Source organism: Musa acuminata, chromosome BXJ1-3 (assembly GCF_036884655.1).
Source record: "Musa acuminata AAA Group cultivar baxijiao chromosome BXJ1-3, Cavendish_Baxijiao_AAA, whole genome shotgun sequence".
NCBI classification, from domain to species: domain Eukaryota; kingdom Viridiplantae; phylum Streptophyta; class Magnoliopsida; order Zingiberales; family Musaceae; genus Musa; species Musa acuminata.
The window spans coordinates 37,334,921-37,361,469 of NC_088329.1; the positions used below are offsets into that span (position 1 = coordinate 37,334,921).

Consider the following 26,549-nt stretch of genomic DNA (forward strand, 5'->3'; position numbering starts at 1 on the left):
GAACACTCTACTAACTTGCTCGTCGGAGGGGCCTCATCGGGAATCACCCAACGAGGGTCATTTTTCAAGAAAGCTGTCACCCACGACCTGCAAGCGTCTCAACCCTGAAATCGTCATCTAATGTATGAAGGAGAGCAGTCAATCGACCTAGATCCCGACCAATGTCAACCAGCACACCTTCCCGAGGGCGCGACCACCTCAAGAAGATGAGCCGCCAACCACCCCAGAGACGGAGAGACTCAGCTTGGCATATACGGTGCCCAGATCGACACACCAAGGAATGCTGATCAACACCCCGTCGCGAGGGTCCGGATGACCTCGGCATCCATCTCAATCAATAAAAGACTCCCGATATTGACCCATGGACCAAGTCATGCTAACTCATCAGCGATGATATATTTGTTCACCAGCACCTTGAATCATCACCTCAACAGGTGCTTTTCTTTCCTCTCCGACCCTAGTCTTTAATTCGAAGCTTTTGAAGCTTCAAAAAGTCTCCTATCTGTATCTCCCCCACAACAGAGGGAATTCCCAGCTATTCTACCTGAGGTTGACATAAGAGTGACATCAAAAGCAGTTTTTCTTGACCTCATTCATGTCCTCTCTAGTGGTTCTACTGAAGTAGACCTCTGTGGAAGAGCCTTGATAAATAACAGGCAATAATTTCTTTCAACAAAATAAATGATCGTCTTTATCAAAACCTAAGATGGCCGCCATCTTCTTAGATATTTGATTAAAGTTCGCTTGACCTTTTTTTCTTATTACTCCTATGTCAGAAAAGATATTTTTCTTGCGTAGGTTGCTACACTATAGGGAAGCCGATTTATAATCGACTCAAATTATTTTTTGATCTTCTAAAAATATTCATATGAATATTTTGATGAGATTATTCCTGTGAATATTCTGCATTGAAAGTAATTCGATAATTAACCCGAAATGTCTTTTGAGTTTCTGCCTTAATGGATAGGAGAATGTTGATCTTATATTGCTTGACATGATGAAAGATGACTAATTAATTTTATATTTTTATTAATATATAATAGATTAGTAAAATCTCATAATATAACACATTCTTGCAGCACTTCAAATATGGCTTTCTTCTTTCGTGGCAACGCAACTTTACTGGTATCATCCAAAACCTAGAGCAAACAAAGAACACACAAAGCGCTTGTTTCATGTTACATCATCATCATCATGTACGTAGGCACCATCAACCATGCAGATGATCGCTTCATGAAGAAGGCACCGCCCAACAGCTACCCAAGAACTCGAGGGTCTCAGAAATCCAAAGGCACCCTCTCTCGACCACTGAGCTGCTTGTTGTACTTGCGGTGCCGCCGCTCCCTGGCGTAGACCATCCAAAATGTGGAGGAGAACATGACGGCGGCCGACAATATGACGAGACCCACGAAGATCCATTTGCTGTAGAGGTCCAGGCCGGGGCAGTTGTTGCTGGCCAGGTCCGCGAAGGTTTCGCGGACGAAGGTGCAGTCGGCCAGCTGCGCCAGGAAGGGTCCGTAGTAGTACAGTCCGTGGCTCACGTTGGTCGCCGCCGTCATCTGGTAGTAGATGCTGGGAGTGATCCGACCCACGGTGGTGCACACGTCGCTCCCGCCGACGCGAGCAGTTTGGCAGACGTGGCCTTTCCATACCTTTGATGCGCTGTTGAAGTCGACCTCCCCGGGGAGACAGGTGCGGTTGGACATGTCGGGCAAGTAGGGGTTGCAGAGAGGCGGCGCCGGCGGGCCGGACTGGTTGTAGTAGAGAGGCGCCATACCAGGGGGAAAGTCGGCGTTGGAGATGTTGACGATGACCTGGTTGACCAGGTTGACCAGCTGGAACGTGACTTGCTTGCTTCGTTGCATGGATTCATCGGCAGTGGCGACATCGACGCAGGGAAGGATGTCATCCAGAGCTGTGTGCGCGTGCGGATGATCCACCCACTCGTCCATGGCGACGCAGGCGTCCCCGACCACACTGGTGCATCAAATAGTTCGTGTTGTGCATGATCATCAGTAGATTTGATTCTCGATAACAAGTAAGACGAGGAAAGATAGACGAAAGCATTAAGAATAATCTCATCAAGTTTGACTCACTCCTAATATTACATCTAAATGTCAAACATTTAGTCAGCCGCAGAAGTAGAAATTTCGACTTACTTGTGGATAAGAAGAAAAATGCCACATAAGATAAATGTGCCTGCTACTAAAATCCACGCAACAACCACTAAGCTGCATTATGTTAGCAAGAGAACTAAGGGTCAAATTCCCATGGAATATGATATATGTATACATACCCAATAAAATAAAGTGATGCACAGAAAAAGATAACAATGGTGAAAAGATCATCTTACATACATAGAGACAAGGAATTGCAGTCCAAATATAGAGAATACTGCATAATAAACATAGGAAATCAGCAACTCAGTGATATAAGAAGAAATTGACTTAGGAACAAAGTTGAGTCAGTATCTATCACAAAATTTACTTCAAGTATCAAAAACATTGTAATCCTATTTGAAAGCACGTAAGTGATGCGTTTGGTGCTCACCGAATCCGAGGAATGCCAAAAGCAGCATCACTGCAGACACGATGATCAGATTCCAACCCCTGCAGGCAGATCATATTATTATTGTGAGTATGGATGGATGGATGGATGGATGGATGGGACACTCACACTGCATCTAACACGCCATGGATACTCTTGGAGTTCTTTGATGTCTGAGTAGAGAGAGCAGTGGCCGAGGTGTTGATCTTTGTGTGAAGCACATCGATTTTGCTCTGCATATCGGTAGGAAGAAAGATCTGATCCACTCCGATGTTCCGAGCATCAGCCAAACTGCTGGAGAACTTCTGCAGATTGTCCACTGTCAGATTTGCTTGTCCCACAACGTAATCCAGTGTTGCCGATGTGCTCTTGTGAAACCTCCCCTGTCCGTCGTACAGGATGACAGATCCAGCGCTGCAGCACCAGAGAAGCTATGGATTCATGGAACGAAGTAGATCGAGATGGAAGAGGAGCGGAGGAGAGAGGTTGTTTGGTACATTGCAGCGCAGGTTAGTAGTACGAGGAGAATGAGAGAGATGACATCGGCGGCTCGCGAGTAGGAGTGCTTCCGCCGTCGGCAACAGCAGTAGCAGCAGCAGATGAGAAGGAGGACGATGCCGAATCCCAGGAACCAAGCTACGGCAATGGCGAAGAGTGGCATGGCGGTGAAAGAAACGGACTGCGGGGAGATGCGAGGAGACGGTGAAGGGTTGCGGGGGGGAAGAAGAAGAAGAGACGGCGGAGGAGGAGAGGATGAGAGGAGCTCACAGCCCAGTAGTGTTGGTTCCTGATGTTCCAGCCGCCGGTGTAGCGTTGGTATCCGTTCATGGGGTCTTGCCTATACGTCCTCTCCGCCGCCAGCACGAAGGTGCTGTTGTGCACCGTGGCGTCGCCGGCGGACGGCACCTCGGCGACGAACCTCCTCCATGCGCCAAAGCCGTCTTCTTCAAGCTGTTTTCTACCTATAAATTAAGCTCCAGCAGTTCAAGAAAGGATGAAGACGAAGAAGAAGAAGAAGAGACCAAGAAAGCATAAATGCGCTCAGAATCTGCTTAAAATCACATCAAAATCGTGTCTTTTTCATCGAAACAGAAGCTGTGCTATGAAATCGTCGCTTTTCCGAGGACCCAAGCCGTCGTCCTCAATTAAGCCTCTATAGTTCAAGAAACGAAGAAGAGAAAGAGACCAAGAAATCGAAAATGAGCACATAATCTGCTCAAGAACTCATAAAAATCGTATCTTTTCCACCGAAAGCAGAAGCCGTGCTAAAATATCGTCTCTTTTTCCAAGGATCCAAGTCATCTTCGAGCCCTCTACCTATCACTAAACCTCGATAGTTCAAGAAACGATGAAGAAGAAGAGACCAAAAAATCATAATTTTGCACAAAATCTGCTCATAACACATCAAAAATCATCTCTTCGTAGTTCAAGAGACAACAAAGAGAAAGAAACCATAAAGATATCATAAATGTGCGCAAAATCTACTCGGAAGCACAGAAAGATCGTCTCTTTGCTACCAAATTCAGAAGTTGTGGTCAGAGATCGTCTCTTCTTTAAGGACCCAAGTCATATTCAAGCTGTCTACCAACATATTAAGCCTCAATGGTTCAAGAAAAGGTGAAGATAAAGAGACCAAGAAATCATAAATGTACGGAAAGTCTGCTCAAGAACTCATAAAAATCGTTTCATTTCCACCAAAAACAGAAGATAAAGAGACCAAGAAATCAGAAATGTGCGGAAAATCTAATCAATAAAGATCGTCTCTTTTACACCAAAAACGGATGTTCTGATCAGAATTCGTCTCTTATCCATGGACCCAAGCCATCTTCAAGCCCTCTACGTGTAAATTTAACCTCAAGAAACGATGACGAAAATGAGACCAGGAAATCTCAAATATGCACAAAATCTGCCCAAAAACACATCAAAAACGTCTCTTTGCCGCAGAAAACAGAAGTTCTGCTAAAAACTCCTCTCCTTTCCGAGGACCCAAGCCACCTTCAAGCCCTCTTCCCACAAATTAAACCTCAATAGTTCAAGAAACGACGAAGAAAAAGCGACCAAGAAACCATAAATGTGCCCCAAATCGACTCATAAACACGTAAAAAGTCGTATCTTTTCCACGCAACAGAAAAAAACAGAGGTTCTGCCCAAAAAACACCGCCCTATAAATGTAAAGAGACGATCTTTTTTTCCGCATCAATCTTTTGTCGAGCGCAAGAAAGGCGGAAGAACCTGAAACGGGCGCCTTCTGGAGCTCTACCGAGGCGATGGATAAGGGAAGGAAGAGAAGCGTGAAAGACAGGACGCAGCATGGTAATCCGGAAATCTCCATGCCTATTCGAGCTCGGTTGCGCTGCCCCCAGAGAGGCCTTGGGGATACCAAGAACAAAGCCAGGAATTGGTGAACGGGAGAGGCCTCAGGGGAGGGAGACCCTCTGTTTCCTTCCTCCTATATATACTCCCTCTCGCTCCGTCACTTTCTGCGCGTCGAAATCTAGAGATCAGAGGTGGAAACCAGCTTTAATATGCGTGCATCCTATAATTAATGTGTCGTACTGCTCCTTTGATTGTTGCTCTGCTTTTGTTTCCTTCTTTTAGGGAGTGTCTAAATGGGAAGGCAAAACAGAGCGACGTTTATTTTAGATTTTCTTTTTTTTTTTTAACCTTTTGTTTTCATAAATAGGTTTGTTTGTTAATTTAAATTAAGGTTTAAGATCTCGATCATACTACTATTCTTTTTTTATTTTATTTACGTTATGTAATATTTGTAGTTGATGTGATGAGAGTTTATGATTAGAATTCTCTCTAAATATTTCATTTATTCTAAAAATTTTATTTATTAAAAATGACTTGACTAGATAGTGAGTATGATAATTTTAATTATTTAGGATCATAGATTTATCTTTAAAATAATTTTATTATTGAGTTTTTAGTTATGATATATTTTTTCATCATTTTGATAAAAAAATGATCCTTTTATAATAAGTTACAATTTGTTTAACAAGTTTTAAAACAGAGTTTAGTATAATATATTTTATTTGATTTTTTTTATATAGTAAAAAATTATTTATTTATTTTTATTGATTTAGAGATGAATCGTTAAACCATATATATTTTATATTAACTTTTTTAGGTGAAGCATGAAAAAAATCTTTTGAAATGATTTTCTATATGTTATTATTTGTATATAATGAAGAATTTAATTGATCTTGAAATTGTTTAGCATGATTGATCCGATAGGTAATTGATCTTGTAATTTCATCGAGTCTAAATCATTAATTTAAAATATTTAATTATATTATTTTCATAATTCTTAGTGTAAGATTATGTATACTTGAAAAATTAACACTACTCGTAACTCTTTTTCTCTATTAGAAGGATAGAATGATCCAAAGGAAAGGAAAGATCGAAACCTCGTTTTTGTCGTTCCTAATTATTGATTTTTTTTTAAAAAAATTTAATGGACTTCGATAGCGAAAACAATAAAGAAGAATAGAGAAACTCAAAAGTAAAAGAAGATTAAAATAAGAAGATCATATTTTAAGAAAAAAAATTAGTAAGTGGACATCAATAAATCATAGAGAAGAACTATAAAGTGTGATATTTTTGACCTCAAATACTTTTTTTTCCTCAAAAATAATAAATGAAGATGGGATTCAACCACATTTGGAGAAAATTTTCAACAAAATATCTATGGTAACCCAAAGAGGGTGAAAATGATACCAAGTAGATCTATATATGTTACAATGATTGGAACAATCAATTCCAAGTCGGAGCTCTTTCCACGATGTTGCTAATACAAATTAAAGGTTATCTCTTATGTTGGTCTAGCAATCATAATCTTCTTGCCATATGTTGAAATATCAAAGAGTACAAAATTGATTTCGCATAGCATCTCATTCAATGAGTGTATGCATCGATGAGTTGGATGGAAGAAAAAAAAGACAAAGGATGAAAGAAAAATATTTGAATTTGTCAAAGGAATAAATCAAGCTCCAAATAAGGTTAAGAATTAATGTCTTCATTTTGATTATTATCATTTTTAATGTCGCATAACTTCTTGTTTTGATATTTAGGAGTATTTATCGTAAATTTTATATATGAACAAATATGAACTCACAACCATCTCTTCAAATTGGGAAAAAAAATTAAAATAAACAATAAAAAATTACAAATATACTGATTTCCAAAATTAGATTAGAAAAAGTTAATTTTCATTACACTAACCCATATATATTGTGTAACAATGCATCAAGTTCGTTACATGATTATTTTAATATTAGAACATACTATTTAACTGATTATCTTTTTCTTAATAATACCATCATCTCTCGTATATCATGCGATTATATCGAAAATCATTACCCATGATGGCTCTTAGAGGTGACACAATCCAAATAGTTCTCATTAATCCAAATAATAAGGATCTCCACTGATTCTTAGAGCTTACCCAATCCAAATTTCTCATACATATCTTTTTCTTCTTCTTTCTTCTTAATTCTATCTTTTTTATTACGAGTTTTCCATGCTTTTCTAAAAGTAACACCTCAATTGTTCCGAATGATACCAAATATTTATTTGATTGATATATGTCGATCGATATTAATTTCAAAAAAAAAATACGATATACAAAATTGAATATACCAATTTTGAAAATTAAATTAAAATAATAATACTTCTTATATAGATAAGATTGTTTATGTTATTATTATTAGCATTATTATATGTTAACTTGTCATAAACCCTATATGACAAAGTCAAGATTTTTACATATGTGTATACTTAAATTTCAAATATCTAAGAGACTAACAAAAGAGGAGTGGTGTTGGGCAAAACATCATCTATACAATCTATATAAAACACTAAAGGATTAGCCACATGAAGGCAGAAACACAAACAATCAAGCAATAAGACAGCTACAAAACTTAGAAGATGCTTGAGCTTACATTGCTATACTTGGTTTTCTCTTTCTCTATGCAGGATTAATGTGATGTCTTAAACTCTTACAATGATGTCCACATAATAACAACAATAACTCATATATATATATATATATATATATATATATATATATATATATATATATATATAGTTTTCTCTCTTAAATTTGTAACATATGCATTAATTCTTCATTCTAAAAGACAAATGTACCACATAGCTTATTTCAAATGAAAAATTTATTGTCAACAGTTATCCATTTTGGCTTTCCAAATCATCATGGCACACAATTTGGTATCCTCATTGTTGTTCTATGGGTTTCTATATATTATGACCTCCACTGTTTTCTCTTTGTATGGTGTGGCATATGATGTGAATGGGGTTTTGTATCTAAAGATGATCATCTGAGATACATAGTAATAATGCAAGAAGACACCTATCTGAAAAGTGCCTGTTTATTCTTCAACTTATTCCTATGCAAGACTGATTAAAACTGATCTTTTTCTTTCAATCATTCTCTCACTTTTATGTTCAATGGACATGGTGGGATTTTCACATAGGAACATGTCATGTTTATGTGCCATGGTCATGCTAACATGTAACATCCAGGGCATCCCATCATGTTTGTATATCTCATCCATGATGGGCATGACACTGTTTACTTGTGTGCTTTCTTTTCAGAAATCCACAATACTTCTTACCTTATATAAGAAACTGAGTAATATCAATATCTATTTACTTATGAATAAGGAATATATTATGTTTGTCATGACTCATGAGGAGGTATGTTTATGTCATGGTGTTGGACATATAGAAGTCATTACCTGTGTTTTGTCATTACTACATACACTTTGTAGAACTTGATGCAAAACATGTGAATTTGGATCCTCATTGTGTTTGAAAAATCTGTAATCATAATTATTTACTATAGTAGTGATATCCATAGATTATATTATTTTATGAATTTGACCTCAATTCATCATTTGGAATTGATAAATATATTTAATCTCATATTAATAGAGGAGTAGACCAATCATAAGTATTAGAATCACTACTACCCTCAAAAGTATTTTTTTTGGAATTCATACAAAATTATTTATTTGAAGTGAATAATTTCTCATTCTGATAATTTAATTTAATTTTACAAGATCGACATGATGTAGATTCATTATTCTCTTAGAAAGATAATTATATTCTAAGAAATAAATTAATTATCAAATTCCTATATTTTGTGAATATTGGTTTAAAGTGTTATGCTACACAACATAAATGGACTATGCATTCTATGTCTCAGACACAAGTTAATGTTGTTTAGAATGATGTAAGAACATCCTCTCCCCCTAAATGCTGTCATGTCCTTTGATTCTTTGTATTGTTGTGGGAATGAAATCATTATTTGGACTGAATATTTTTTTAAAAAAATATTAATTAATAATATAATTATATTAGGAAAATATGGAGGAAATTTTTATTTGGTCAACAAGTAATTTTTATTTTAAAAAGGATTCTGCTTGAAAAAAATCTTAAAATTAAAAGTTTTTTTTTAATAATATCTCATGTATTTCATACTATTTTTTTTCTCTAGTAAACTTAGAGAGATCACTTAGAAAATTCTCGACATACGAAGAATTCTAAACTTAGATTTGAATTAGCTCGAAAAAAAATGTTTTTGTTACTTATACTTTTATTGATTTCATACGATGAAGAATTATTTTTAGATAAATATTATTGAAAAATATGAATATTGGATGCACTATTTTTACAAAAAAAATATGCCCTTAAATTAACCTATTTAATCATATTAATACAATTGGTGGGTGGTATGATTTTATGATCATCTCGGCGCTTCATCACGACTCAGCAAATCAGGACCGTAGATTTTCAATCGGAAGCAGTATGTAACTCACCGATGTTATCCACGTGTCTTTCTACTACCACTGCGAAGGTCGCGTGCCGTCAACGTAACGGCAATTCCCGCCCTCCCTATGACCGCCCACGAATTCCCGTTTCCCCTCGCCGAACCAAAAACCCCAATAGAAGCGACCGCATGAGGCGGCGAAGGCAAATATGCCCTGATCGGCGACCCACGAAGCCGGCGCTGCCGTCTTCCCCGACCCACAACGACGTGGCCCCAATAGGATCGAATTAGGTTCGTTCTCTTCATGGTCTCTCTCTCTCTCTCGCTCCCTCTTTTTTGAGGAGACGCAGTTCGGTGTATTCTCCCTGTCGTCGAGGTGTTCGCTTAAATGCCTTATCCTTCATCGATGTGCGTACAAGCACACATTCACGCACGTAGCTCAACCTCACCATGCCATTCCCCAAATTGCCAAGATTGACCTTCGCTCTGGCCTTGAGGTAGCGTCACCCAAGTGCTTGACAAAATGAAGGGAAAACTACTGATGCTGGATCTGATTTCTAAGCTCATAACAAGTTACATTGTGTTCATATCTATGTAGATTTGTAGACGTAGAACAAAGGAAGGCAGTTGAGGCTGAGCCGGCTCAGGACCGGAGGAGGCTCCGGACCATCTCGGCCTCGGCGCTGCTGCTGTCCATCGTCGCCATGATGGCCGAGAGCCGGTCGCTCAGGTCGTCCACGTCCCGGTTGAGGCTCCTGATGTAGTTGCACGTCTCCTTCAGCAGCTTCGCAGCTGAAGCCTGCACAACAGGAACAGGGACACAGCGATTAGATCAACGGGCATAGAGTTTCCATTGCTGAGTAGCAGCCTGAGAGCGCGTGCTTGCTTACCCTGCCGGCGCCTCGTTGGCGGGTCTCCGGCAGGAGAGACTGGAGCTTGGAAACGAGCCTGTTGATCTCTTCCTCCGAGACTCGGGACCTCCTGTTCGACATCTTGTCGTAGGCCGATGTAGAAGCGATTTAGGGAATGAGGAAGAAGGGAAACTGGCGTGAGAGAGACGACGAGGGAGGAAGGACTTTATAGGAGGGGCGAGAAGGCAAGGGAGGAAGAAGAAGGTGGACATGGGAGTAGGAAGTTCACAGGAGGCCCACATGTTCCCCTGCTCTCTTGCCGGGGTCCCACCGGCCTCCTGTACACTTCGGCCAATGGGCTCTGTGTGTTCCCAAGTCGCCACGAGTCAACGACATGGCATTAGGACATGCCGCTCTCTCTCTCTCTCTCTCTCTCTGTGCCCATCATGGCATCGAACTCTCTTCTCCTCCTGTGATGCTTGTGACGCTGTCCCCCTTGTCTGAGATTGAGGAACTTAGGCATACTATTCTGTGTCTGCCAAGTAACAGAACCTGCATCTAACCATATAATTAGGCGAGTCCTTGGAGATTATGGCACATCATTAGAATAACAAGCTCGAGATTTGGCAGCATTTATCAAATGCATAAATCACGCTAAATTTCGTGCTTGCATGCACAGTGTCAACAGGAGGCTGATGGGATAGCCGACATGGTTGGTATTGGCTTTGTGTCATTAAGGACTTCTGTGATATCTTGTAGCATTTTTGAGGCCATTGGAGATGGTGATATTACTATGTTTTAGTGAAATGGAAGTCCCTTTAGAAATAAACATCAAGTATGATTCCTTGTCTAATAGAAACATTTAAGTGGGTCACTTGATGTAGGGAATACTTGGTTATGATTTTTATTTTTTTGCCTTATCTACTATTGAAACCCTTGTTAACTTTATTTTCTTGGCTATAGGTGAGGAATCCTTCAATACCATATGCAGCTTTTTCCTTATTGGTGGTAAGATTTTCTCTATTAATGATTCATTGACCTCAAGTACCCATTTGGGTGTGACTTCATGAACCTTTCTATCTACAAACTTGTGTATGACTAAGGCACTTATGTTTGGTTTTTAGTTAGGTTAGTGAAGGAATGCCACATGGCTCAACCTATAAAATTGTGACAACTAGTGTCAGAGTTGATAAGTGAGAAGGATGTCGAAGCAACATGAAGATACAAATTGCTTTTTTATGAGAGAATAGACAACTGGAATGATTGATATAAACAAAAAGACATTGGAGTCACAAAGAGAAACATCCATAAATAGATGAACTGTTCAATGATAGTGCAAAAAAAAGTCATCTAACATCTCAAAGAGAGTTGACATACCCATGAAGCAATTCACACTAAATTTTTTTGAGAATACTCACATGTCACTGGCTATGAGTTTTTGAAAATTTTGGTTAAATATATGGGATTGACACATGCTAAACTTTTTTAGAGTAATTATACAAATTTGTGATAGTTTATGCTGAGCAGATCCAACATTCATGATCTATCTTTCAAATTCTAAAAAAAATCCACTTTATGTGCTAAAGACAAGAATTATTTTACTCACGGGAATATTTAATTCTTGAGGTATTGTTAATGATTATTCAATTTTAACCAAAAACACTAAAACTGATATAATTATAACTCTTAGGGTCGTCGACTATTATCGGTGTTTCATTACAAAGTATACACAAAAAAAATCATACCACTGAGAGATTTATTGATTGATCTTTGCATTTATGCAGGTTAGTGAAGGAATGTCACATGGCTTAACTCATAGGAGAGCAGATAGGTGAGACGGATGCTGAAGCAACATGAAGATATCGATGGTACCACATGGAGAAAATATGGGTTGTTTGCATAAGAGGAGGCACAACTACAATTATGGTCATAACCAGAAGACATCGGAATCACAAAGAGAAGATGATGGAACTCCATATCTGATTGGTAATGGTCAAGGAGAAGATATTGGAGTTCTAAATCTACAATGAACACATTGTGAATGTGGAGACAGACCATATATCAATAGGTAAATGCATCTATTGTATTGGCAAATACTAAAAGTAGTAGCATGAATATATGGTAGTTTATGTTGACAATTTAGAAGAGCACATCCAGCATTCACAATCACTTTATGTGATGAACTTTACCCTTGAGAAATTCTATATCTTATGTATTGTAAACCCCAACAAAGTTGATAGAATTATGATCCTTCTTAGGTTATCAACTATCATTGGTGTTGTAAAGTGCTTACCAAAACCATATCATTCCACCATAGAAATGGTTAGAGAAGTGTAAGTGATTTTTGAAGACCTAAAATGTATGATGATTGGGTGATAAAAGTGTTACAATGTTTGACTTGATTATTGCTTAAAAAATTAAAAGCAAATCTTCACTTGTGTATGTTTGAGCTCATCATAAGTTTGATGTCAAGACTTGAGACGGTTCAGTAGCCGATCATGCAAACACTAATATGTCAACTAAAGCCTTTTTATAGAAGCTTGGGTGATTATTGAAATTAAGTGAAGAATTAATCTATGAGATAGCTATGCGGAATTATTGGCTATTACTGTATGTATGCTTTTGATAACGAGACAAACGACACTTTGACTAACATGTCGAGATGAGTGAACATCCAACATGGGATTGATGTGGCCTCGACGTTCGATCGATATGTCAGGTCGATGCAATATGTGATAGGATGTGATGTGGCATCGAGTTGTCCACATGTCAAGACCCCTACTATTAACTTAAAAGCTAGAGAAGAGTCGCAAAGAGATCCATGATAATGACTCTAAATGACAACGCTACAATGAACTATCAAATTTTCATATGCTTTGAATTCGATAATATGATTTTGCTATGAATAATTAAGGTCTTTGTCGACTAACTAAATTGAAATTAAGTTACGAACCCGTATTAGAAAAATCAGATTGTATGGTGTAAGAAGGCATCGACAAAGACGTCGATAAGATTGAAAGGTCATCGAGGACTTTCATCCTACATTATTATAATGATACAATGTCGACAACAAGATATTAATATTCATAAATATCTTTTAGTTTGCATCAAACGTGAACTTTGGATATGAAATTTTTTCCACGTTTAATAAATGCATCTCTCTATTTATCAAAGAAAAATAATTATTATCTGTATTTCTCGTTTATCTCCTTGACCTATCATATTATATTATATAATTTATATTCTAAAAATATCAAACCTAAGATTCGATCGGTTTAACCACTGACTTAGTAATCCGATTAAGGCAAATTGGACATGTTAGGGTACGATGGCAATTGGGTGAACAAGACGTGATGAATCCCACATGGTGGCACCCACGAGATGGCACCTAATCCTTGTTCCATAGCAATAGGAAAGAGACCCAATCCGAGGCAGGAAGGCAGGCGATGTTGCCTTTGTGTGACCGAGAGAGACAAGACACTGAGCCATGCATGGAGATGGAAGGCAGGAGCAGCCTCTTCTCCCAACCCAACATCTCCAACATGCCCCTTGACTCTCCGTTCGTCGTCATATGACTTACTTCATCCAACATGTTAATGCTTTGTGTCCAACCTCGCGATAGCATCACCATACGTGCATGTCATATGATGGGGGTTGGCGCAGCGTGTCCGCCATGCTCCATGTTGGGATCTTGTCATGCAGTGGGCATGCATGTGGGTATGATGCGTGAGGCAGGCATGTGGATGCTGCAGACTCGGAGGATGGTGAGCTGGAAGAAGAGATGGAGAAGATACATGGACTGGTGGGCGGAGAGAAGTCAGGTGGCTTTGGATGGCGAGAGGGTGCACGGCAAGTGCAGGTCACCTGTGGGACGTGATTGCATGGGGGAAGGGGGAAAGGGGAAAGGGGAAAGGGGAAAGGGTTTTGGTGGAGAAGTGGCGGGATCGCGTGCAGGCTTTGCATGGCCCTTCTCCCGGCACGTTGCTTCTCACTACACATGGTCATGTCTTTGGTAGGACTAATTTTATATTATTTTATATAATTAGATATTTTTTGATAATTTAATTTTTATATGTTTAAGAATTATATTATGATTTCTGAAACTGAAACGTTTAATCTCGTTTCTTCTCATATCATCGATAATAAAAATATTATATGTAATTAACGATAAACTGATATTAGATAAAATTAGTATGTGTTCAATAGTAAATCGATGACATGAGGAACAATAAAATTAAATATTTTATTTTTATAAGTATAAAGATATTTATAATTAATTCCTTTGGTATGCGTAAGACTTAGTAAATAAAATACTAAAATTACTTATTATTAGCATTATAGTTGAATATTACAGGTTGTTTCTTTCTCATTATTAAACATGAATTATGAATTGTTATACAATATGATTAAAGACTGTTCTTTGTGAGTTAAATAGGTGATGATTTTTCATTTGATCACTTTTTTTGTGGTGTGATTGAGGTTTCCTAAAGAAGTTATTTTTAAGAATACTTATTAAGATAAATAGACATGAAATTTCTAGTATCAATGATTATTTTGCTAATGTTTGATATGGTCATCAAAGATGTCATTTGTTTCCGCGTATAAGATAATGTGGTCATTTGGAAGAATACTTCTATGATTTTGTCGATCTCTCACTAAAAGAAAATAAAGATCATAAAAAGATGTCAACAAAATCGAGAAAGCGTTTAAGTTGGATTCGACAATTAATCATTTTATTAAACACTTAATATATAATATAAATTAATTATAAATTTCATAAATTATAAACACTTAATAGTTGAAAAAGGTATATCTTTCTATAAGTATTTTGGTCAATGGTTTAGACCAAACAAAATTGATAGGCCAGTTAGCCCATCAGGCTCGGGTCATTATATTTGGTATCAGAGCCAGGTTTGTTACTACAAACTTAATCTTGCCCACTTTCGATATGAGACTAATCAGGGATGTTACAAATTGGCCTCTGGTTTGTCGTGTCGATGAATCAGAATGGTAAGTATGCTCTAGAAATTCATTTATCTCAAAAAGATGACATTGGAAAAAACAAATGCCAGTCATGCATTAAAAATATAAATAAATGAATTTATGTATTTAATATATTTATTATAGTTTGTTTGACTACGTTAAGAATGTTCAGATAAACGTTTAAAGTTACTAGGAAGTTAAGAAAAAAATATTTTTATTCATAACAATCAATCAAGTATCATTTGAATAAAAGATAAAATGAGAGAGAAAGATAAAATGAGAATTTATAGTTACCTCGTAATGATAAAAATTTGTAGTTACCTCATAATGATAATGATAAGAATTTGTAGTTACCCCATATTGATAAGAGAAGAATTTATAGTTACCTCATAATGATAAAAATTTATAGTTATCTTATAATGATAAAAATTTGTAGTTACCTCATAATGATAAAAATTTGTAGTTATCTCATAATGATAAAAATTTGTAGTTACCTCATAATGATAAAAATTTATAGTTACCTCATAATGATAATGATAAGAATTTGTAGTTACCTTATAATGATATGAGAAAAAATTGTAGTTACCACATAATTATAATGATAAGTTAAGAGTATCACATAGAGTTGGGAAACACACTTGAGTCACCTTTTACAGTAAGATTTTAGGATTATTACTCGCGAAGTGGTGCATTAATATTAGAATAGTTACACATTGAAATTATGTATTAATATCAAAATGGTTACCTCATAATGATACTCTCAAGTCTTAATGATAAGAGAAGAGTTTATAGTTGCCTCATAATGAAACTATCATTACCTCATAATGATACTCTCTAGGTCCTAATGATAAGAGAAGAATTTGTAGTTACCTCATAATGATAAAAATTTATAGTTACCTAATAATGATAATGATAAGAATTTGTAGTCACCTCATAATGATAAGAGAAGAATTTATAGTTACCTCATAATGATAATGATAAGAATTTGTAGTTACCTTATAATAATAATAGAAGAATTTGTAGTTACCTCATAATAATAAAATGAGAATTTATAATTATCTCATAATGATAAAATGATTAATATTAGTGATAAAAGAAGAAACAGAGATAAACTTAAAATGATAGATAAATAAAAGTTTAAATATTCTAAACTAATCAAACATATGACTTTTTACTTATCTCGATAAAAGATCCATATAGTTACTTAAAATAGTTAGAACTTACGACTTTATTATTATTATAATTTGATTGTGAATGTATCAAACTCACTTGTTAAGGTTGATGGTTCAAAGCCTTTTTTGATAAATCTAAGGTTATTAAATGTTGTCGTTAAGAAAAATTTTATTAGATTAAGAATCAAAATATGCCTTTATCACTTACATGCCCTTTATAAAAATATACTTATTTATATTCATAGGAGATATAAATAATAAATATTTTAATTGAGCTTAAAGAAATATAATTGATGTGAGTACATACAAACACTAATCTGTCGCTATCGTTATCTACTTTCATAAAGACTACTCACTAAGGGCTAATATAAGACTACTGACCAAAAAAAAAAAAAAGAGTAAACGAGATATAATATAACACTTAAAACCTATAGTCATAAAAATAAAAGATTCTCTTGTGGATAAATAAAAGAAGTAATTTATAGTGGTCGACCTTAATCTTGGTTCGTGTTCCAAGTTAATGAATGAAGCATCCAAAATAATTTAGGTAATTTAAGGAGAAAAGCCCATCACAATCGTTTTTTTTATCGGTGTCGCACATAATCGTTTTTATATGGAATATATTTTTTATAAATGAATAAATAAACCCTTAATTGACTTCGGTGAATTACCCAAATACTCGAAACCTGCCACAATATTTGGGGTTATCTTTTTAATTACGGTGGATTCCAATCATGATTCGAATTCGAACGCTGGACTGACCACCGGACCGCTGTTGGGCATGCGCTCGGTCGTACTTCTTCATTGAAACGTCGGCGCATGCTGCTCACATTGTCTACCTGCTTTTCAATTGGAGAAGCAAGGAGGCCCGCAAGAGAATTCTTGCGGTTGTTCGAGCGGGTAAGGTCTGTGCTGCTACTTCCCCGTGTCATCTCCTATGACGTGTCACCAGTTAGAGTATGACGTCCTGCGAAGCTTCGATAAGGAAAACCAGTTTAGAATGGGGTACTCGTCCACGTGTATGGTGGGACCCTCTGTCTGTCCAATCACAACGTAGGAATGGTTTACTGCGCCTTGCCTGAAGTTTCCATTACTGACTCCAAACTCTCAGAGTATATACTGCTCGAGACATCTCCGCCAACTTTCGTCTCCTCTTGGTCGCATGGAGTTATCCACAGATCTGATGGACGTAGATGCTGCAGATTCCATGGTCAGCCGGGACGAGACGCCGTCGCCGCCACCTTTGCCGCCGCCTCTGTACCAGGTGGCCTTTGTACAAGGGATGAAATTTCTTGTAGAGTATCAATGATTATTTTGCGTGTATAAGATAACGTAGTCATTTGGAAAAGAACATTTCTATGGTTTCCTCGATCTCTCGTTAAAAGAAAATAGAGAACATATATAAAAAGAATGTAAGATCATAAAAAGACGTCAACAAAATCGAGAAAGCGTTTAAGTTTGATCCGATAATCAATCATTTTATTTAAATATTTAATATATAATATAAATTATAAATTTCATAAGTTATATATGATTACGTGATAAAAGTCTAAGATAATTCGTCGTGGTCAAAAGTTTCCATGATTGTCCATGTGATAATGCTACGATAAGATAATAAATCAACCCTATATACTATCTCAAAAGTCCATTTAATCATGTGTCACCTAAGTAATACTAAGGTATTATGCACTGATACTTCATACCACTATATGTAGCTAAAAACCGTTAAAATCACTATTTAAATGATCTCTCATTGGACAATTTTAACTCATATGGGATAATTACACATAATTTACCAACGTCCAATACTTGATTAATATATATATATATATCCCTTTAAATATAAGTTTAGCATATAAATTATCATGAATTAATCTTCACCTATCAATAAAATGATCTTACAACTCAAATGGATATCACATAGTTTTACGTTAACTGACACTCTGTACCAATGTAGCCAAAAACCCTTAAAATCACTATTTAAATTAGATAATTTTACCTCTATGTGATAATTACATATAATTTACAAACATCCACAAAAGCTAACACTTGATTAATATATATATCCCTTTAAATTTAAGTTTAGCATATAAATTACCATGAATTAATCTTCACCTATCAATCAAATGATGTTACAACTCAAATGAATATTAATATCCCCTTCAAAAATATTAAAAAATATAAAAGAACAGTCATGATCAATAGTAGCTAATTTAAGTTAGTTGAATATATAAGTGAAAAAAATAATGAATGCAAAACCAAAATGTTTGGAGACAATCCACACTAAGCAAATGGGATTCAAATTCTAAATGGGTGTCATATTGTACCAAAGCTTATGCGGATCTAACTTAAACGGATCGGATAACACGGATACTAGTAAAAGAATCCGATCCGCTATTGACGGGGGTTACTTCCCTGGTCTCGTAATACTGCGACTGTCTTCGTCTGATTCATTGTGTACCTTGGGAGGGTGGAGGACCGACATTGCGGCAGCGGAAACCCACTCCAACGTGGTTCGCGATCCTCTCCCTCGACCTCCTCCTCATCCTCCTTTTTGTGTTTCGTGGTTGCTTCTCTTTCCCACTTGTTTTCGAATCGATTACAACCCTCGATTACGTTTTCCACTTGAGCTTCGGGTTTTGAGGTGTCTTGCGATGGAAAAGTGTCTCCTTTCTTACATCGGTGCCTAATTGAGGGCCAAAATAGCTGCAATTTCTTCTTATTTTTTGATTTTGTTTCTGAACTTACCTTCTTTTTGTATAGATTGAGTTGATTCCTGACCTAATCGTTTTGTGTGATATGTCTTTTGTGTTGTGGATCTTGTTGCTTTTGGTTTGTAGTTTCAATTTATCGTTGTGTATTTGATTGTAAATCTGGCTTTTTGTATAAATTGAGTTGATTCTTGATCTAATTGTTTTGTGTGATGTGTCATGTGTTGCGGATCTTGTTGCTTTTGATTTATAGTTTCAAGTTATTTTCGACTAATTGATTGAAAATCTAGTTGTTTTTGTTAAAATTAGATGACCTCTACGGCAAGGGAGAGGGTTTTCAAAGGAAATGACCAACAAAGAAGAAAGTCCACAGCTCTCTCTACTCCCGTAGCTTTTCCTCTTCAAAACAAAACAAACTAATCTAAAAATTTACAAATTCTATCAAACATAATAGTTGGAAAAGGTACCTCCTTCCAGATGACATGATACCACGAGTTTTTGTTCATCAATTGGCCTCTGGTTTGTCTTCTAAGTGTCAATGAATCAGAACGGTAAGTATGCTCTAGAAATTTATTTATCTCAAAAAGATGGTACTGGGAAAAACAAATTCTAGTCATGCATTAAAAATATAAATAAATGAATTTATGTATTTAATATATTTATTATAGTTTGTTTGACTACGTTAAGAATGTTCAGATAAACGTTTAAAGTTACTAGGAAGTTAAGAAAAAAATATTTTTATTCATAACAATCAATCAAGTATCATTTGAATAAAAGATAAAATGAGAGAGAAAGATAAAATGAGAATTTGTAGTTACCTCATAATGATAAAAATTTGTAGTTACCTCATAATGATAATGATAAGAATTTGTAGTTACCCCATATTGATAAGAGAAGAATTTGTAGTTACCTCGTAATGATAAAAATTTATAGTTATCTCATAATGATAAAAATTTGTAGTTACCTCATAATGATAAAAATTTGTAGTTACCTCATAATGATAAAAATTTGTAGTTACCTCATAATGATAATGATAAAAATTTGTAGTTACCTCATAATGATAATGATAAGAATTTGTAGTTACCTCATAATGATATGAGAAAAAATTATAGTTATCTCATAATTATAATGATAAGTTAAGAGTATCACATAGAGTTGGGAAACACACTTGAGTCACCTTTTATAGTAAGATTTTATGATCATTACTCGCGAAGTGGTGCATTAATATTAGAATAGTTACACATTGAAATTATGTGTTAATATCAAAATGATTACCTCATAATGATACTCTCAAGTCCTAATGATAAGAGAAAAGTTTATAGTTGCCTCATAATGAAACTATCATTACCTCATAATGATACTCTCAAGTCCTAATGATAAGAGAAGAATTTGTAGTTACCTCATAATGATAAAAATTTATAGTTACCTAATAATGATAAGAATTTGTAGTTAACTCGTAACGATAAGAGAAGAATTTATAGTTACCTCATAATGATAATGATAAGAATTTGTAGTTACCTCATAATAATAATAGAAGAATTTGTAGTTACCTCATAATGATAAAATGAGAATTTATAATTATCTCATAATGATAAAATGATTAATATTAGTGATAAAAGAAGAAACAGAGATAAACTTAAAATGATAGATAAATAAAAGTTTAAATATTCTAAACTAATCAAACATATGATTTTTTACTTATCTCGATAAAAGATCCATATAGTTACTTAAAATAATTAGAATTTACGACTTTATTATTATTATAATTTGATGGTTCAAAGCCTTTTTTGATAAATCTAAGGTTATTAAATGGTGTAGTTAAGAAAAATTTTATTAGATTAAGAATCAAAATATGCCTTTATCACTTACATGCCCTTTATAAAAATATACTTATTTATATTCATAGGAGATATAAATAGTAAATATTTTACTATTTATATCTAATAAATAGTTGAAGGATGGTGAGCTGGAAGAAGAGATGGAGAAGATACGTGGACTGGTGGGCGGAGAGAAGTCAGGTGGCTTGGATGGCGAGAGGGTGCACGGCAAAGTGCAGGTCACCAGTGGGACGTGATTGCATGGGGGAAAAGGGGAAAGGCGGGTTTTTGGGGGGGGGGGGGGGGGGGGGTGGGGTTTGGTGGAGAAGTGGCTTTGCATGGCCCGTTGCTTCTCACTACACGTGGTCATGTCTTTGGTAGGACTAATTTTATATTATTTTATATAATTAGTTATTTTTGATAATTTAATTTTTATATATTTAAGAATTATATTACGATTTTTGAGAATTGAAACATTTAATCTCGTTTCTTTTCGTATCATCGATAATAAAAATATTATATATAATTAACGATAAACTGATATAAAACAAAATCAGTATGTGTTCAATAGTAAATTTTACGATATTTTCATCAATAAAATCGACGGCGTAAGGAACAACAAAATTAAATATTTTATTTTTATAAGTATAAGGATAATTTATAATTAACTCCTTTGGTATGCGTAAGACTTAGTAAATAAAATACTAAAATTACTTATTATTAGCATTATAGTTGAATATTACAGGTTGCTTCTTTCTCGTTATTAAACATAAATTATGAATTGTTATATAATATGATTAAAGATTGTTCTTTGTGAGTTAAATAGGTGATGATTTTTCATTTGATCACTTTTTTTGTGGTGTGATGATTGAGGTTTCCTAAAGAAGTTATTTTTAGGAATGCTTATTAAGATAAATAGACATGAAATTTCTACTATCAATGATTATTTTGCTAATGTTTGATATGCATCTACAAACTATTATCATCAAAGATGTCATTTGTTTCCAGCTTATAAGATAATGTGGTCATTTGGAAGAATACTTCTATGATTTTGTCGATCTCTCACTAAAAAAAAATAAAGAACATATATACAAAGAATGAAAGATCATAAAAAGATGTCAACAAAATCGAGAAAGCGTTTAAGTTGGATCCGACAATCAATCATTTTATTAAACACTTAATATATAATATAAATTATAAACATAAATTTCATAAGTTATATATGATTATGTGATAAAATGTCTAAGATAATTCGTCGGAGTCAAAAGTCTGATAGTGCTACATGATAAGATAATAAATCAACCCTATATATTATCTCAAACCCATTTAATCATATGCCACGTAAGTAATAGTAAGGTGTTATGCACTGACACTTCATACGAAGCCAAAAACCCTTAAAATCACTATTTAAATGATCTCTCATTGGACAATTTTAGCTCTATGCGATAATTACACATAATTTACAAACATCCAACACTTGATTAATATATATATATATATATATATATATATATATATATATATATATATATATCCCTTTAAATATAAGTTTAGCATATAAATTATCATGAATTAATCTTCACTTATCAATAAAATGATGTTACAACTCAAATGGATATCACATGGTTTTATGTTAATTAACACTCTGTACCAATGTAGCCAAAAACCCTTAAAATCACTATTTAAATTAGATAATTTTACCTCTATGTGATAATTACATATAATTTACAAACATCCACAAAAGCTAACACTTGATTAATATATATATCCCTTTAAATTTAAGTTTAGCATATAAATTACCATGAATTAATCTTCACCTATCAATCAAATGATGTTACAACTCAAATGAATATTAATATCCCCTTCAAAAATATTAAAAAATATAAAAGAACAGTCATGATCAATAGTAGCTAATTTAAGTTAGTTGAATATATAAGTGAAAAAAATAATGAATGCAAAACCAAAATGTTTGGAGACAATCCACACTAAGCAAATGGGATTCAAATTCTAAATGGGTGTCATATTGTACCAAAGCTTATGCGGATCTAACTTAAACGGATCGGATAACACGGATACTAGTAAAAGAATCCGATCCGCTATTGACGGGGGTTACTTCCCTGGTCTCGTAATACTGCGACTGTCTTCGTCTGATTCATTGTGTACCTTGGGAGGGTGGAGGACCGACATTGCGGCAGCGGAAACCCACTCCAACGTGGTTCGCGATCCTCTCCCTCGACCTCCTCCTCATCCTCCTTTTTGTGTTTCGTGGTTGCTTCTCTTTCCCACTTGTTTTCGAATCGATTACAACCCTCGATTACGTTTTCCACTTGAGCTTCGGGTTTTGAGGTGTCTTGCGATGGAAAAGTGTCTCCTTTCTTACATCGGTGCCTAATTGAGGGCCAAAATAGCTGCAATTTCTTCTTATTTTTTGATTTTGTTTCTGAACTTACCTTCTTTTTGTATAGATTGAGTTGATTCCTGACCTAATCGTTTTGTGTGATATGTCTTTTGTGTTGTGGATCTTGTTGCTTTTGGTTTGTAGTTTCAATTTATCGTTGTGTATTTGATTGTAAATCTGGCTTTTTGTATAAATTGAGTTGATTCTTGATCTAATTGTTTTGTGTGATGTGTCATGTGTTGCGGATCTTGTTGCTTTTGATTTATAGTTTCAAGTTATTTTCGACTAATTGATTGAAAATCTAGTTGTTTTTGTTAAAATTAGATGACCTCTACGGCAAGGGAGAGGGTTTTCAAAGGAAATGACCAACAAAGAAGAAAGTCCACAGCTCTCTCTACTCCCGTAGCTTTTCCTCTTCAAAACAAAACAAACTAATCTAAAAATTTACAAATTCTATCAAACATAATAGTTGGAAAAGGTACCTCCTTCCAGATGACATGATACCACGAGTTTTTGTTCATCAATTGGCCTCTGATTTGTCTTCTAAGTGTCGATGAATCAGAACGGTAAGTATGCTCTAGAAATTTATTTATCTCAAAAAGATGGTACTGGGAAAAACAAATTCTAGTCATGCATTAAAAATATAAATAAATGAATTTATGTATTTAATATATTTATTATAGTTTGTTTGACTATGTTAAGAATGTTCAGATAAACGTTTAAAGTTATTAGGAAGTTAAGAAAAAAATATTTTTATTCATAACAATCAATCAAGTATCATTTGAATAAAAGATAAAATGAGAGAGAAAGATAAAATGAGAATTTGTAGTTACCTCATAATGATAAAAATTTGTAGTTACCTCATAATGATAATGATAAGAATTTGTAGTTACCCCATATTGATAAGAGAAGAATTTGTAGTTACCTCATAATGATAAAAATTTATAATTATCTCATAATGATAAAAATTTGTAGTTATCTCATAATGATAAAAATTTGTAGTTACCTCATAATGATAAAAATTTGTAGTTACTTCATAATGATAATGATAAGAATTTGTAGTTACCTCATAATGATATGAGAAAAAATTATAGTTATCTTATAATTATAATGATAAGTTAAGAGTATTACATAGAGTTGGGAAACACACTTGAGTCACCTTTTATAGTAAGATTTTATGATCATTACTCGCGAAGTGGTGCATTAATATTAGAATAGTTACACATTGAAATTATGTGTTAATATCAAAATGATTATCTCATAATGATACTCTCAAGTCCTAATGATAAGAGAAGAGTTTATAGTTGCCTCATAATGAAACTATCATTACCTCATAATGATACTCTCAAGTCCTAATGATAAGAGAAGAATTTGTAATTACCTCATAATGATAAAAATTTATAGTTACCTAATAATGATAAGAATTTGTAATTACCTCGTAACGATAAGAGAAGAATTTATAGTTACCTCATAATGATAATGATAAGAATTTGTAGTTACCTTATAATAATAATAGAAGAATTTGTAGTTACCTCATAATGATAAAATGAGAATTTATAATTATCTCATAATGATAAAATGATTAATATTAGTGATAAAAGAAGAAACAGAGATAAACTTAAAATGATAGATAAATAAAAGTTTAAATATTCTAAACTAATCAAACATATGATTTTTTACTTATCTCGATAAAAGATCCATATAGTTACTTAAAATAATTAGAATTTATGACTTTATTATTATTATAATTTGATTATGAATGTATCAAACTCACTTGTTAAGGTTGATGGTTCAAAGCCTTTTTTGATAAATCTAAGGTTATTAAATGGTGTAGTTAAGAAAAATTTTATTAGATTAAGAATCAAAATATGCCTTTATCACTTACATGCCCTTTATAAAAATATACTTATTTATATTCATAGGAGATATAAATATTAAATATTTTACTATTTATATCTAATAAATAGTTGAAGGATGGTGAGCTGGAAGAAGAGATGGAGAAGATACGTGGACTGGTGGGCGGAGAGAAGTCAGGTGGCTTGGATGGCGAGAGGGTGCACGGCAAAGTGCAGGTCACCAGTGGGACGTGATTGCATGGGGGAAAAGGGGAAAGGCGGGTTGGGGGGCGGGGGGGGGGGTGGGGGGCGGGGGGGGGTTTGGTGGAGAAGTGGCTTTGCATGGCCCGTTGCTTCTCAACGTGGTCATGTCTTTGGTAGGACTAATTTTATATTATTTTATATAATTAGTTATCTTTGATAATTTAATTTTTATATATTTAAGAATTATATTACGATTTTTGAGAACTGAAACATTTAATCTCGTTTCTTTTCGTATCATCGATAATAAAAATATTATATATAATTAACGATAAACTAATATAAAACAAAATCAGTATGTGTTCAATAGTAAATTTTACGATATTTTCATCAATAAAATCGACGGCGTAAGGAACAACAAAATTAAATATTTTATTTTTATAAGTATAAGGATAATTTATAATTAACTCCTTTGGTATGCGTAAGACTTAGTAAATAAAATACTAAAATTACTTATTATTAGCATTATAGTTGAATATTACAGGTTGCTTCTTTCTCGTTATTAAACATGAATTATGAATTGTTATATAATATGATTAAAGATTGTTCTTTGTGAGTTAAATAGGTGATGATTTTTCATTTGATCACTTTTTTTGTGGTGTGATGATTGAGGTTTCCTAAAGAAGTTATTTTTAGGAATGCTTATTAAGATAAATAGACATGAAATTTCTACTATCAATGATTATTTTGCTAATGTTTGATATGCATCTACAAACTATTATCATCAAAGATGTCATTTGTTTCCAGCTTATAAGATAATGTGGTCATTTGGAAGAATACTTCTATGATTTTGTCGATCTCTCACTAAAAAAAAATAAAGAACATATATACAAAGAATGAAAGATCATAAAAAGATGTCAACAAAATCGAGAAAGCGTTTAAGTTGGATCCGACAATCAATCATTTTATTAAACACTTAATATATAATATAAATTATAAACATAAATTTCATAAGTTATATATGATTATGTGATAAAATGTCTAAGATAATTCGTCGGAGTCAAAAGTCTGATAGTGCTACATGATAAGATAATAAATCAACCCTATATATTATCTCAAACCCATTTAATCATATGCCACGTAAGTAATAGTAAGGTGTTATGCACTGACACTTCATACGAAGCCAAAAACCCTTAAAATCACTATTTAAATGATCTCTCATTGGACAATTTTAGCTC

General features: G+C 34.3%; 2 protein-coding genes and 1 long non-coding RNA gene across 3 annotated transcripts; 1 reads left to right on the forward strand and 2 right to left on the reverse strand.

Annotated features, from left to right (window-relative positions):
• Positions 1 to 1,079: 1,079 nt before the first annotated feature.
• Positions 1,080 to 4,879, reverse strand: LOC103979616 (uncharacterized). The gene is made up of 8 exons (XM_065152105.1): positions 4,780 to 4,879; positions 3,316 to 3,518; positions 3,045 to 3,226; positions 2,677 to 2,961; positions 2,551 to 2,609; positions 2,358 to 2,394; positions 2,160 to 2,231; positions 1,080 to 1,977 (listed from the first exon to the last, which is right to left on the reverse strand). Exons 1-8 carry the CDS (start codon positions 4,877 to 4,879, stop codon positions 1,278 to 1,280), a joined length of 1,638 nt encoding a protein of 545 aa, XP_065008177.1. The 3' UTR covers positions 1,080 to 1,277.
• Positions 4,880 to 9,464: 4,585 nt separating this feature from the next.
• Positions 9,465 to 12,463, forward strand: LOC103979334 (uncharacterized). The gene is made up of 3 exons (XR_671248.3): positions 9,465 to 9,634; positions 11,158 to 11,202; positions 11,979 to 12,463. It is a non-coding gene; the product is annotated as an uncharacterized LOC103979334 (long non-coding RNA).
• LOC135637591 (transcription factor ILI5-like) lies at positions 9,868 to 10,465 on the reverse strand. The gene is made up of 2 exons (XM_065150216.1): positions 10,234 to 10,465; positions 9,868 to 10,142 (listed from the first exon to the last, which is right to left on the reverse strand). The coding sequence occupies exons 1-2, from the start codon at positions 10,333 to 10,335 to the stop codon at positions 9,987 to 9,989; spliced, it is 258 nt and encodes an 85-aa protein (XP_065006288.1). The 5' UTR covers positions 10,336 to 10,465; the 3' UTR covers positions 9,868 to 9,986.
• Positions 12,464 to 26,549: the final 14,086 nt, after the last annotated feature.

Bases quoted from the DNA above. Each gene is read 5' to 3' on its own strand.
- LOC135637591 (XM_065150216.1), bottom strand. From the start codon at position 10,335: ATGTCGAACAGGAGGTCCCGAGTCTCGGAGGAAGAGATCAACAGGCTC. The intron at 10,143-10,233 runs GTAAGCAAGCAC...CCTGTTGTGCAG, and splicing joins GCCAACGAGGCGCCGGCAGG to GCTTCAGCTGCGAAGCTGCT.
- LOC103979616 (XM_065152105.1), bottom strand. From the start codon at position 4,879: ATGGAGATTTCCGGATTACCATGCTGCGTCCTGTCTTTCACGCTTCTC. The intron at 2,962-3,044 runs GTACCAAACAAC...CTGGTGCTGCAG, and splicing joins CTACTAACCTGCGCTGCAAT to CGCTGGATCTGTCATCCTGT. The intron at 2,232-2,357 runs GTATGTAAGATG...AACATAATGCAG, and splicing joins CTGCAATTCCTTGTCTCTAT to CTTAGTGGTTGTTGCGTGGA.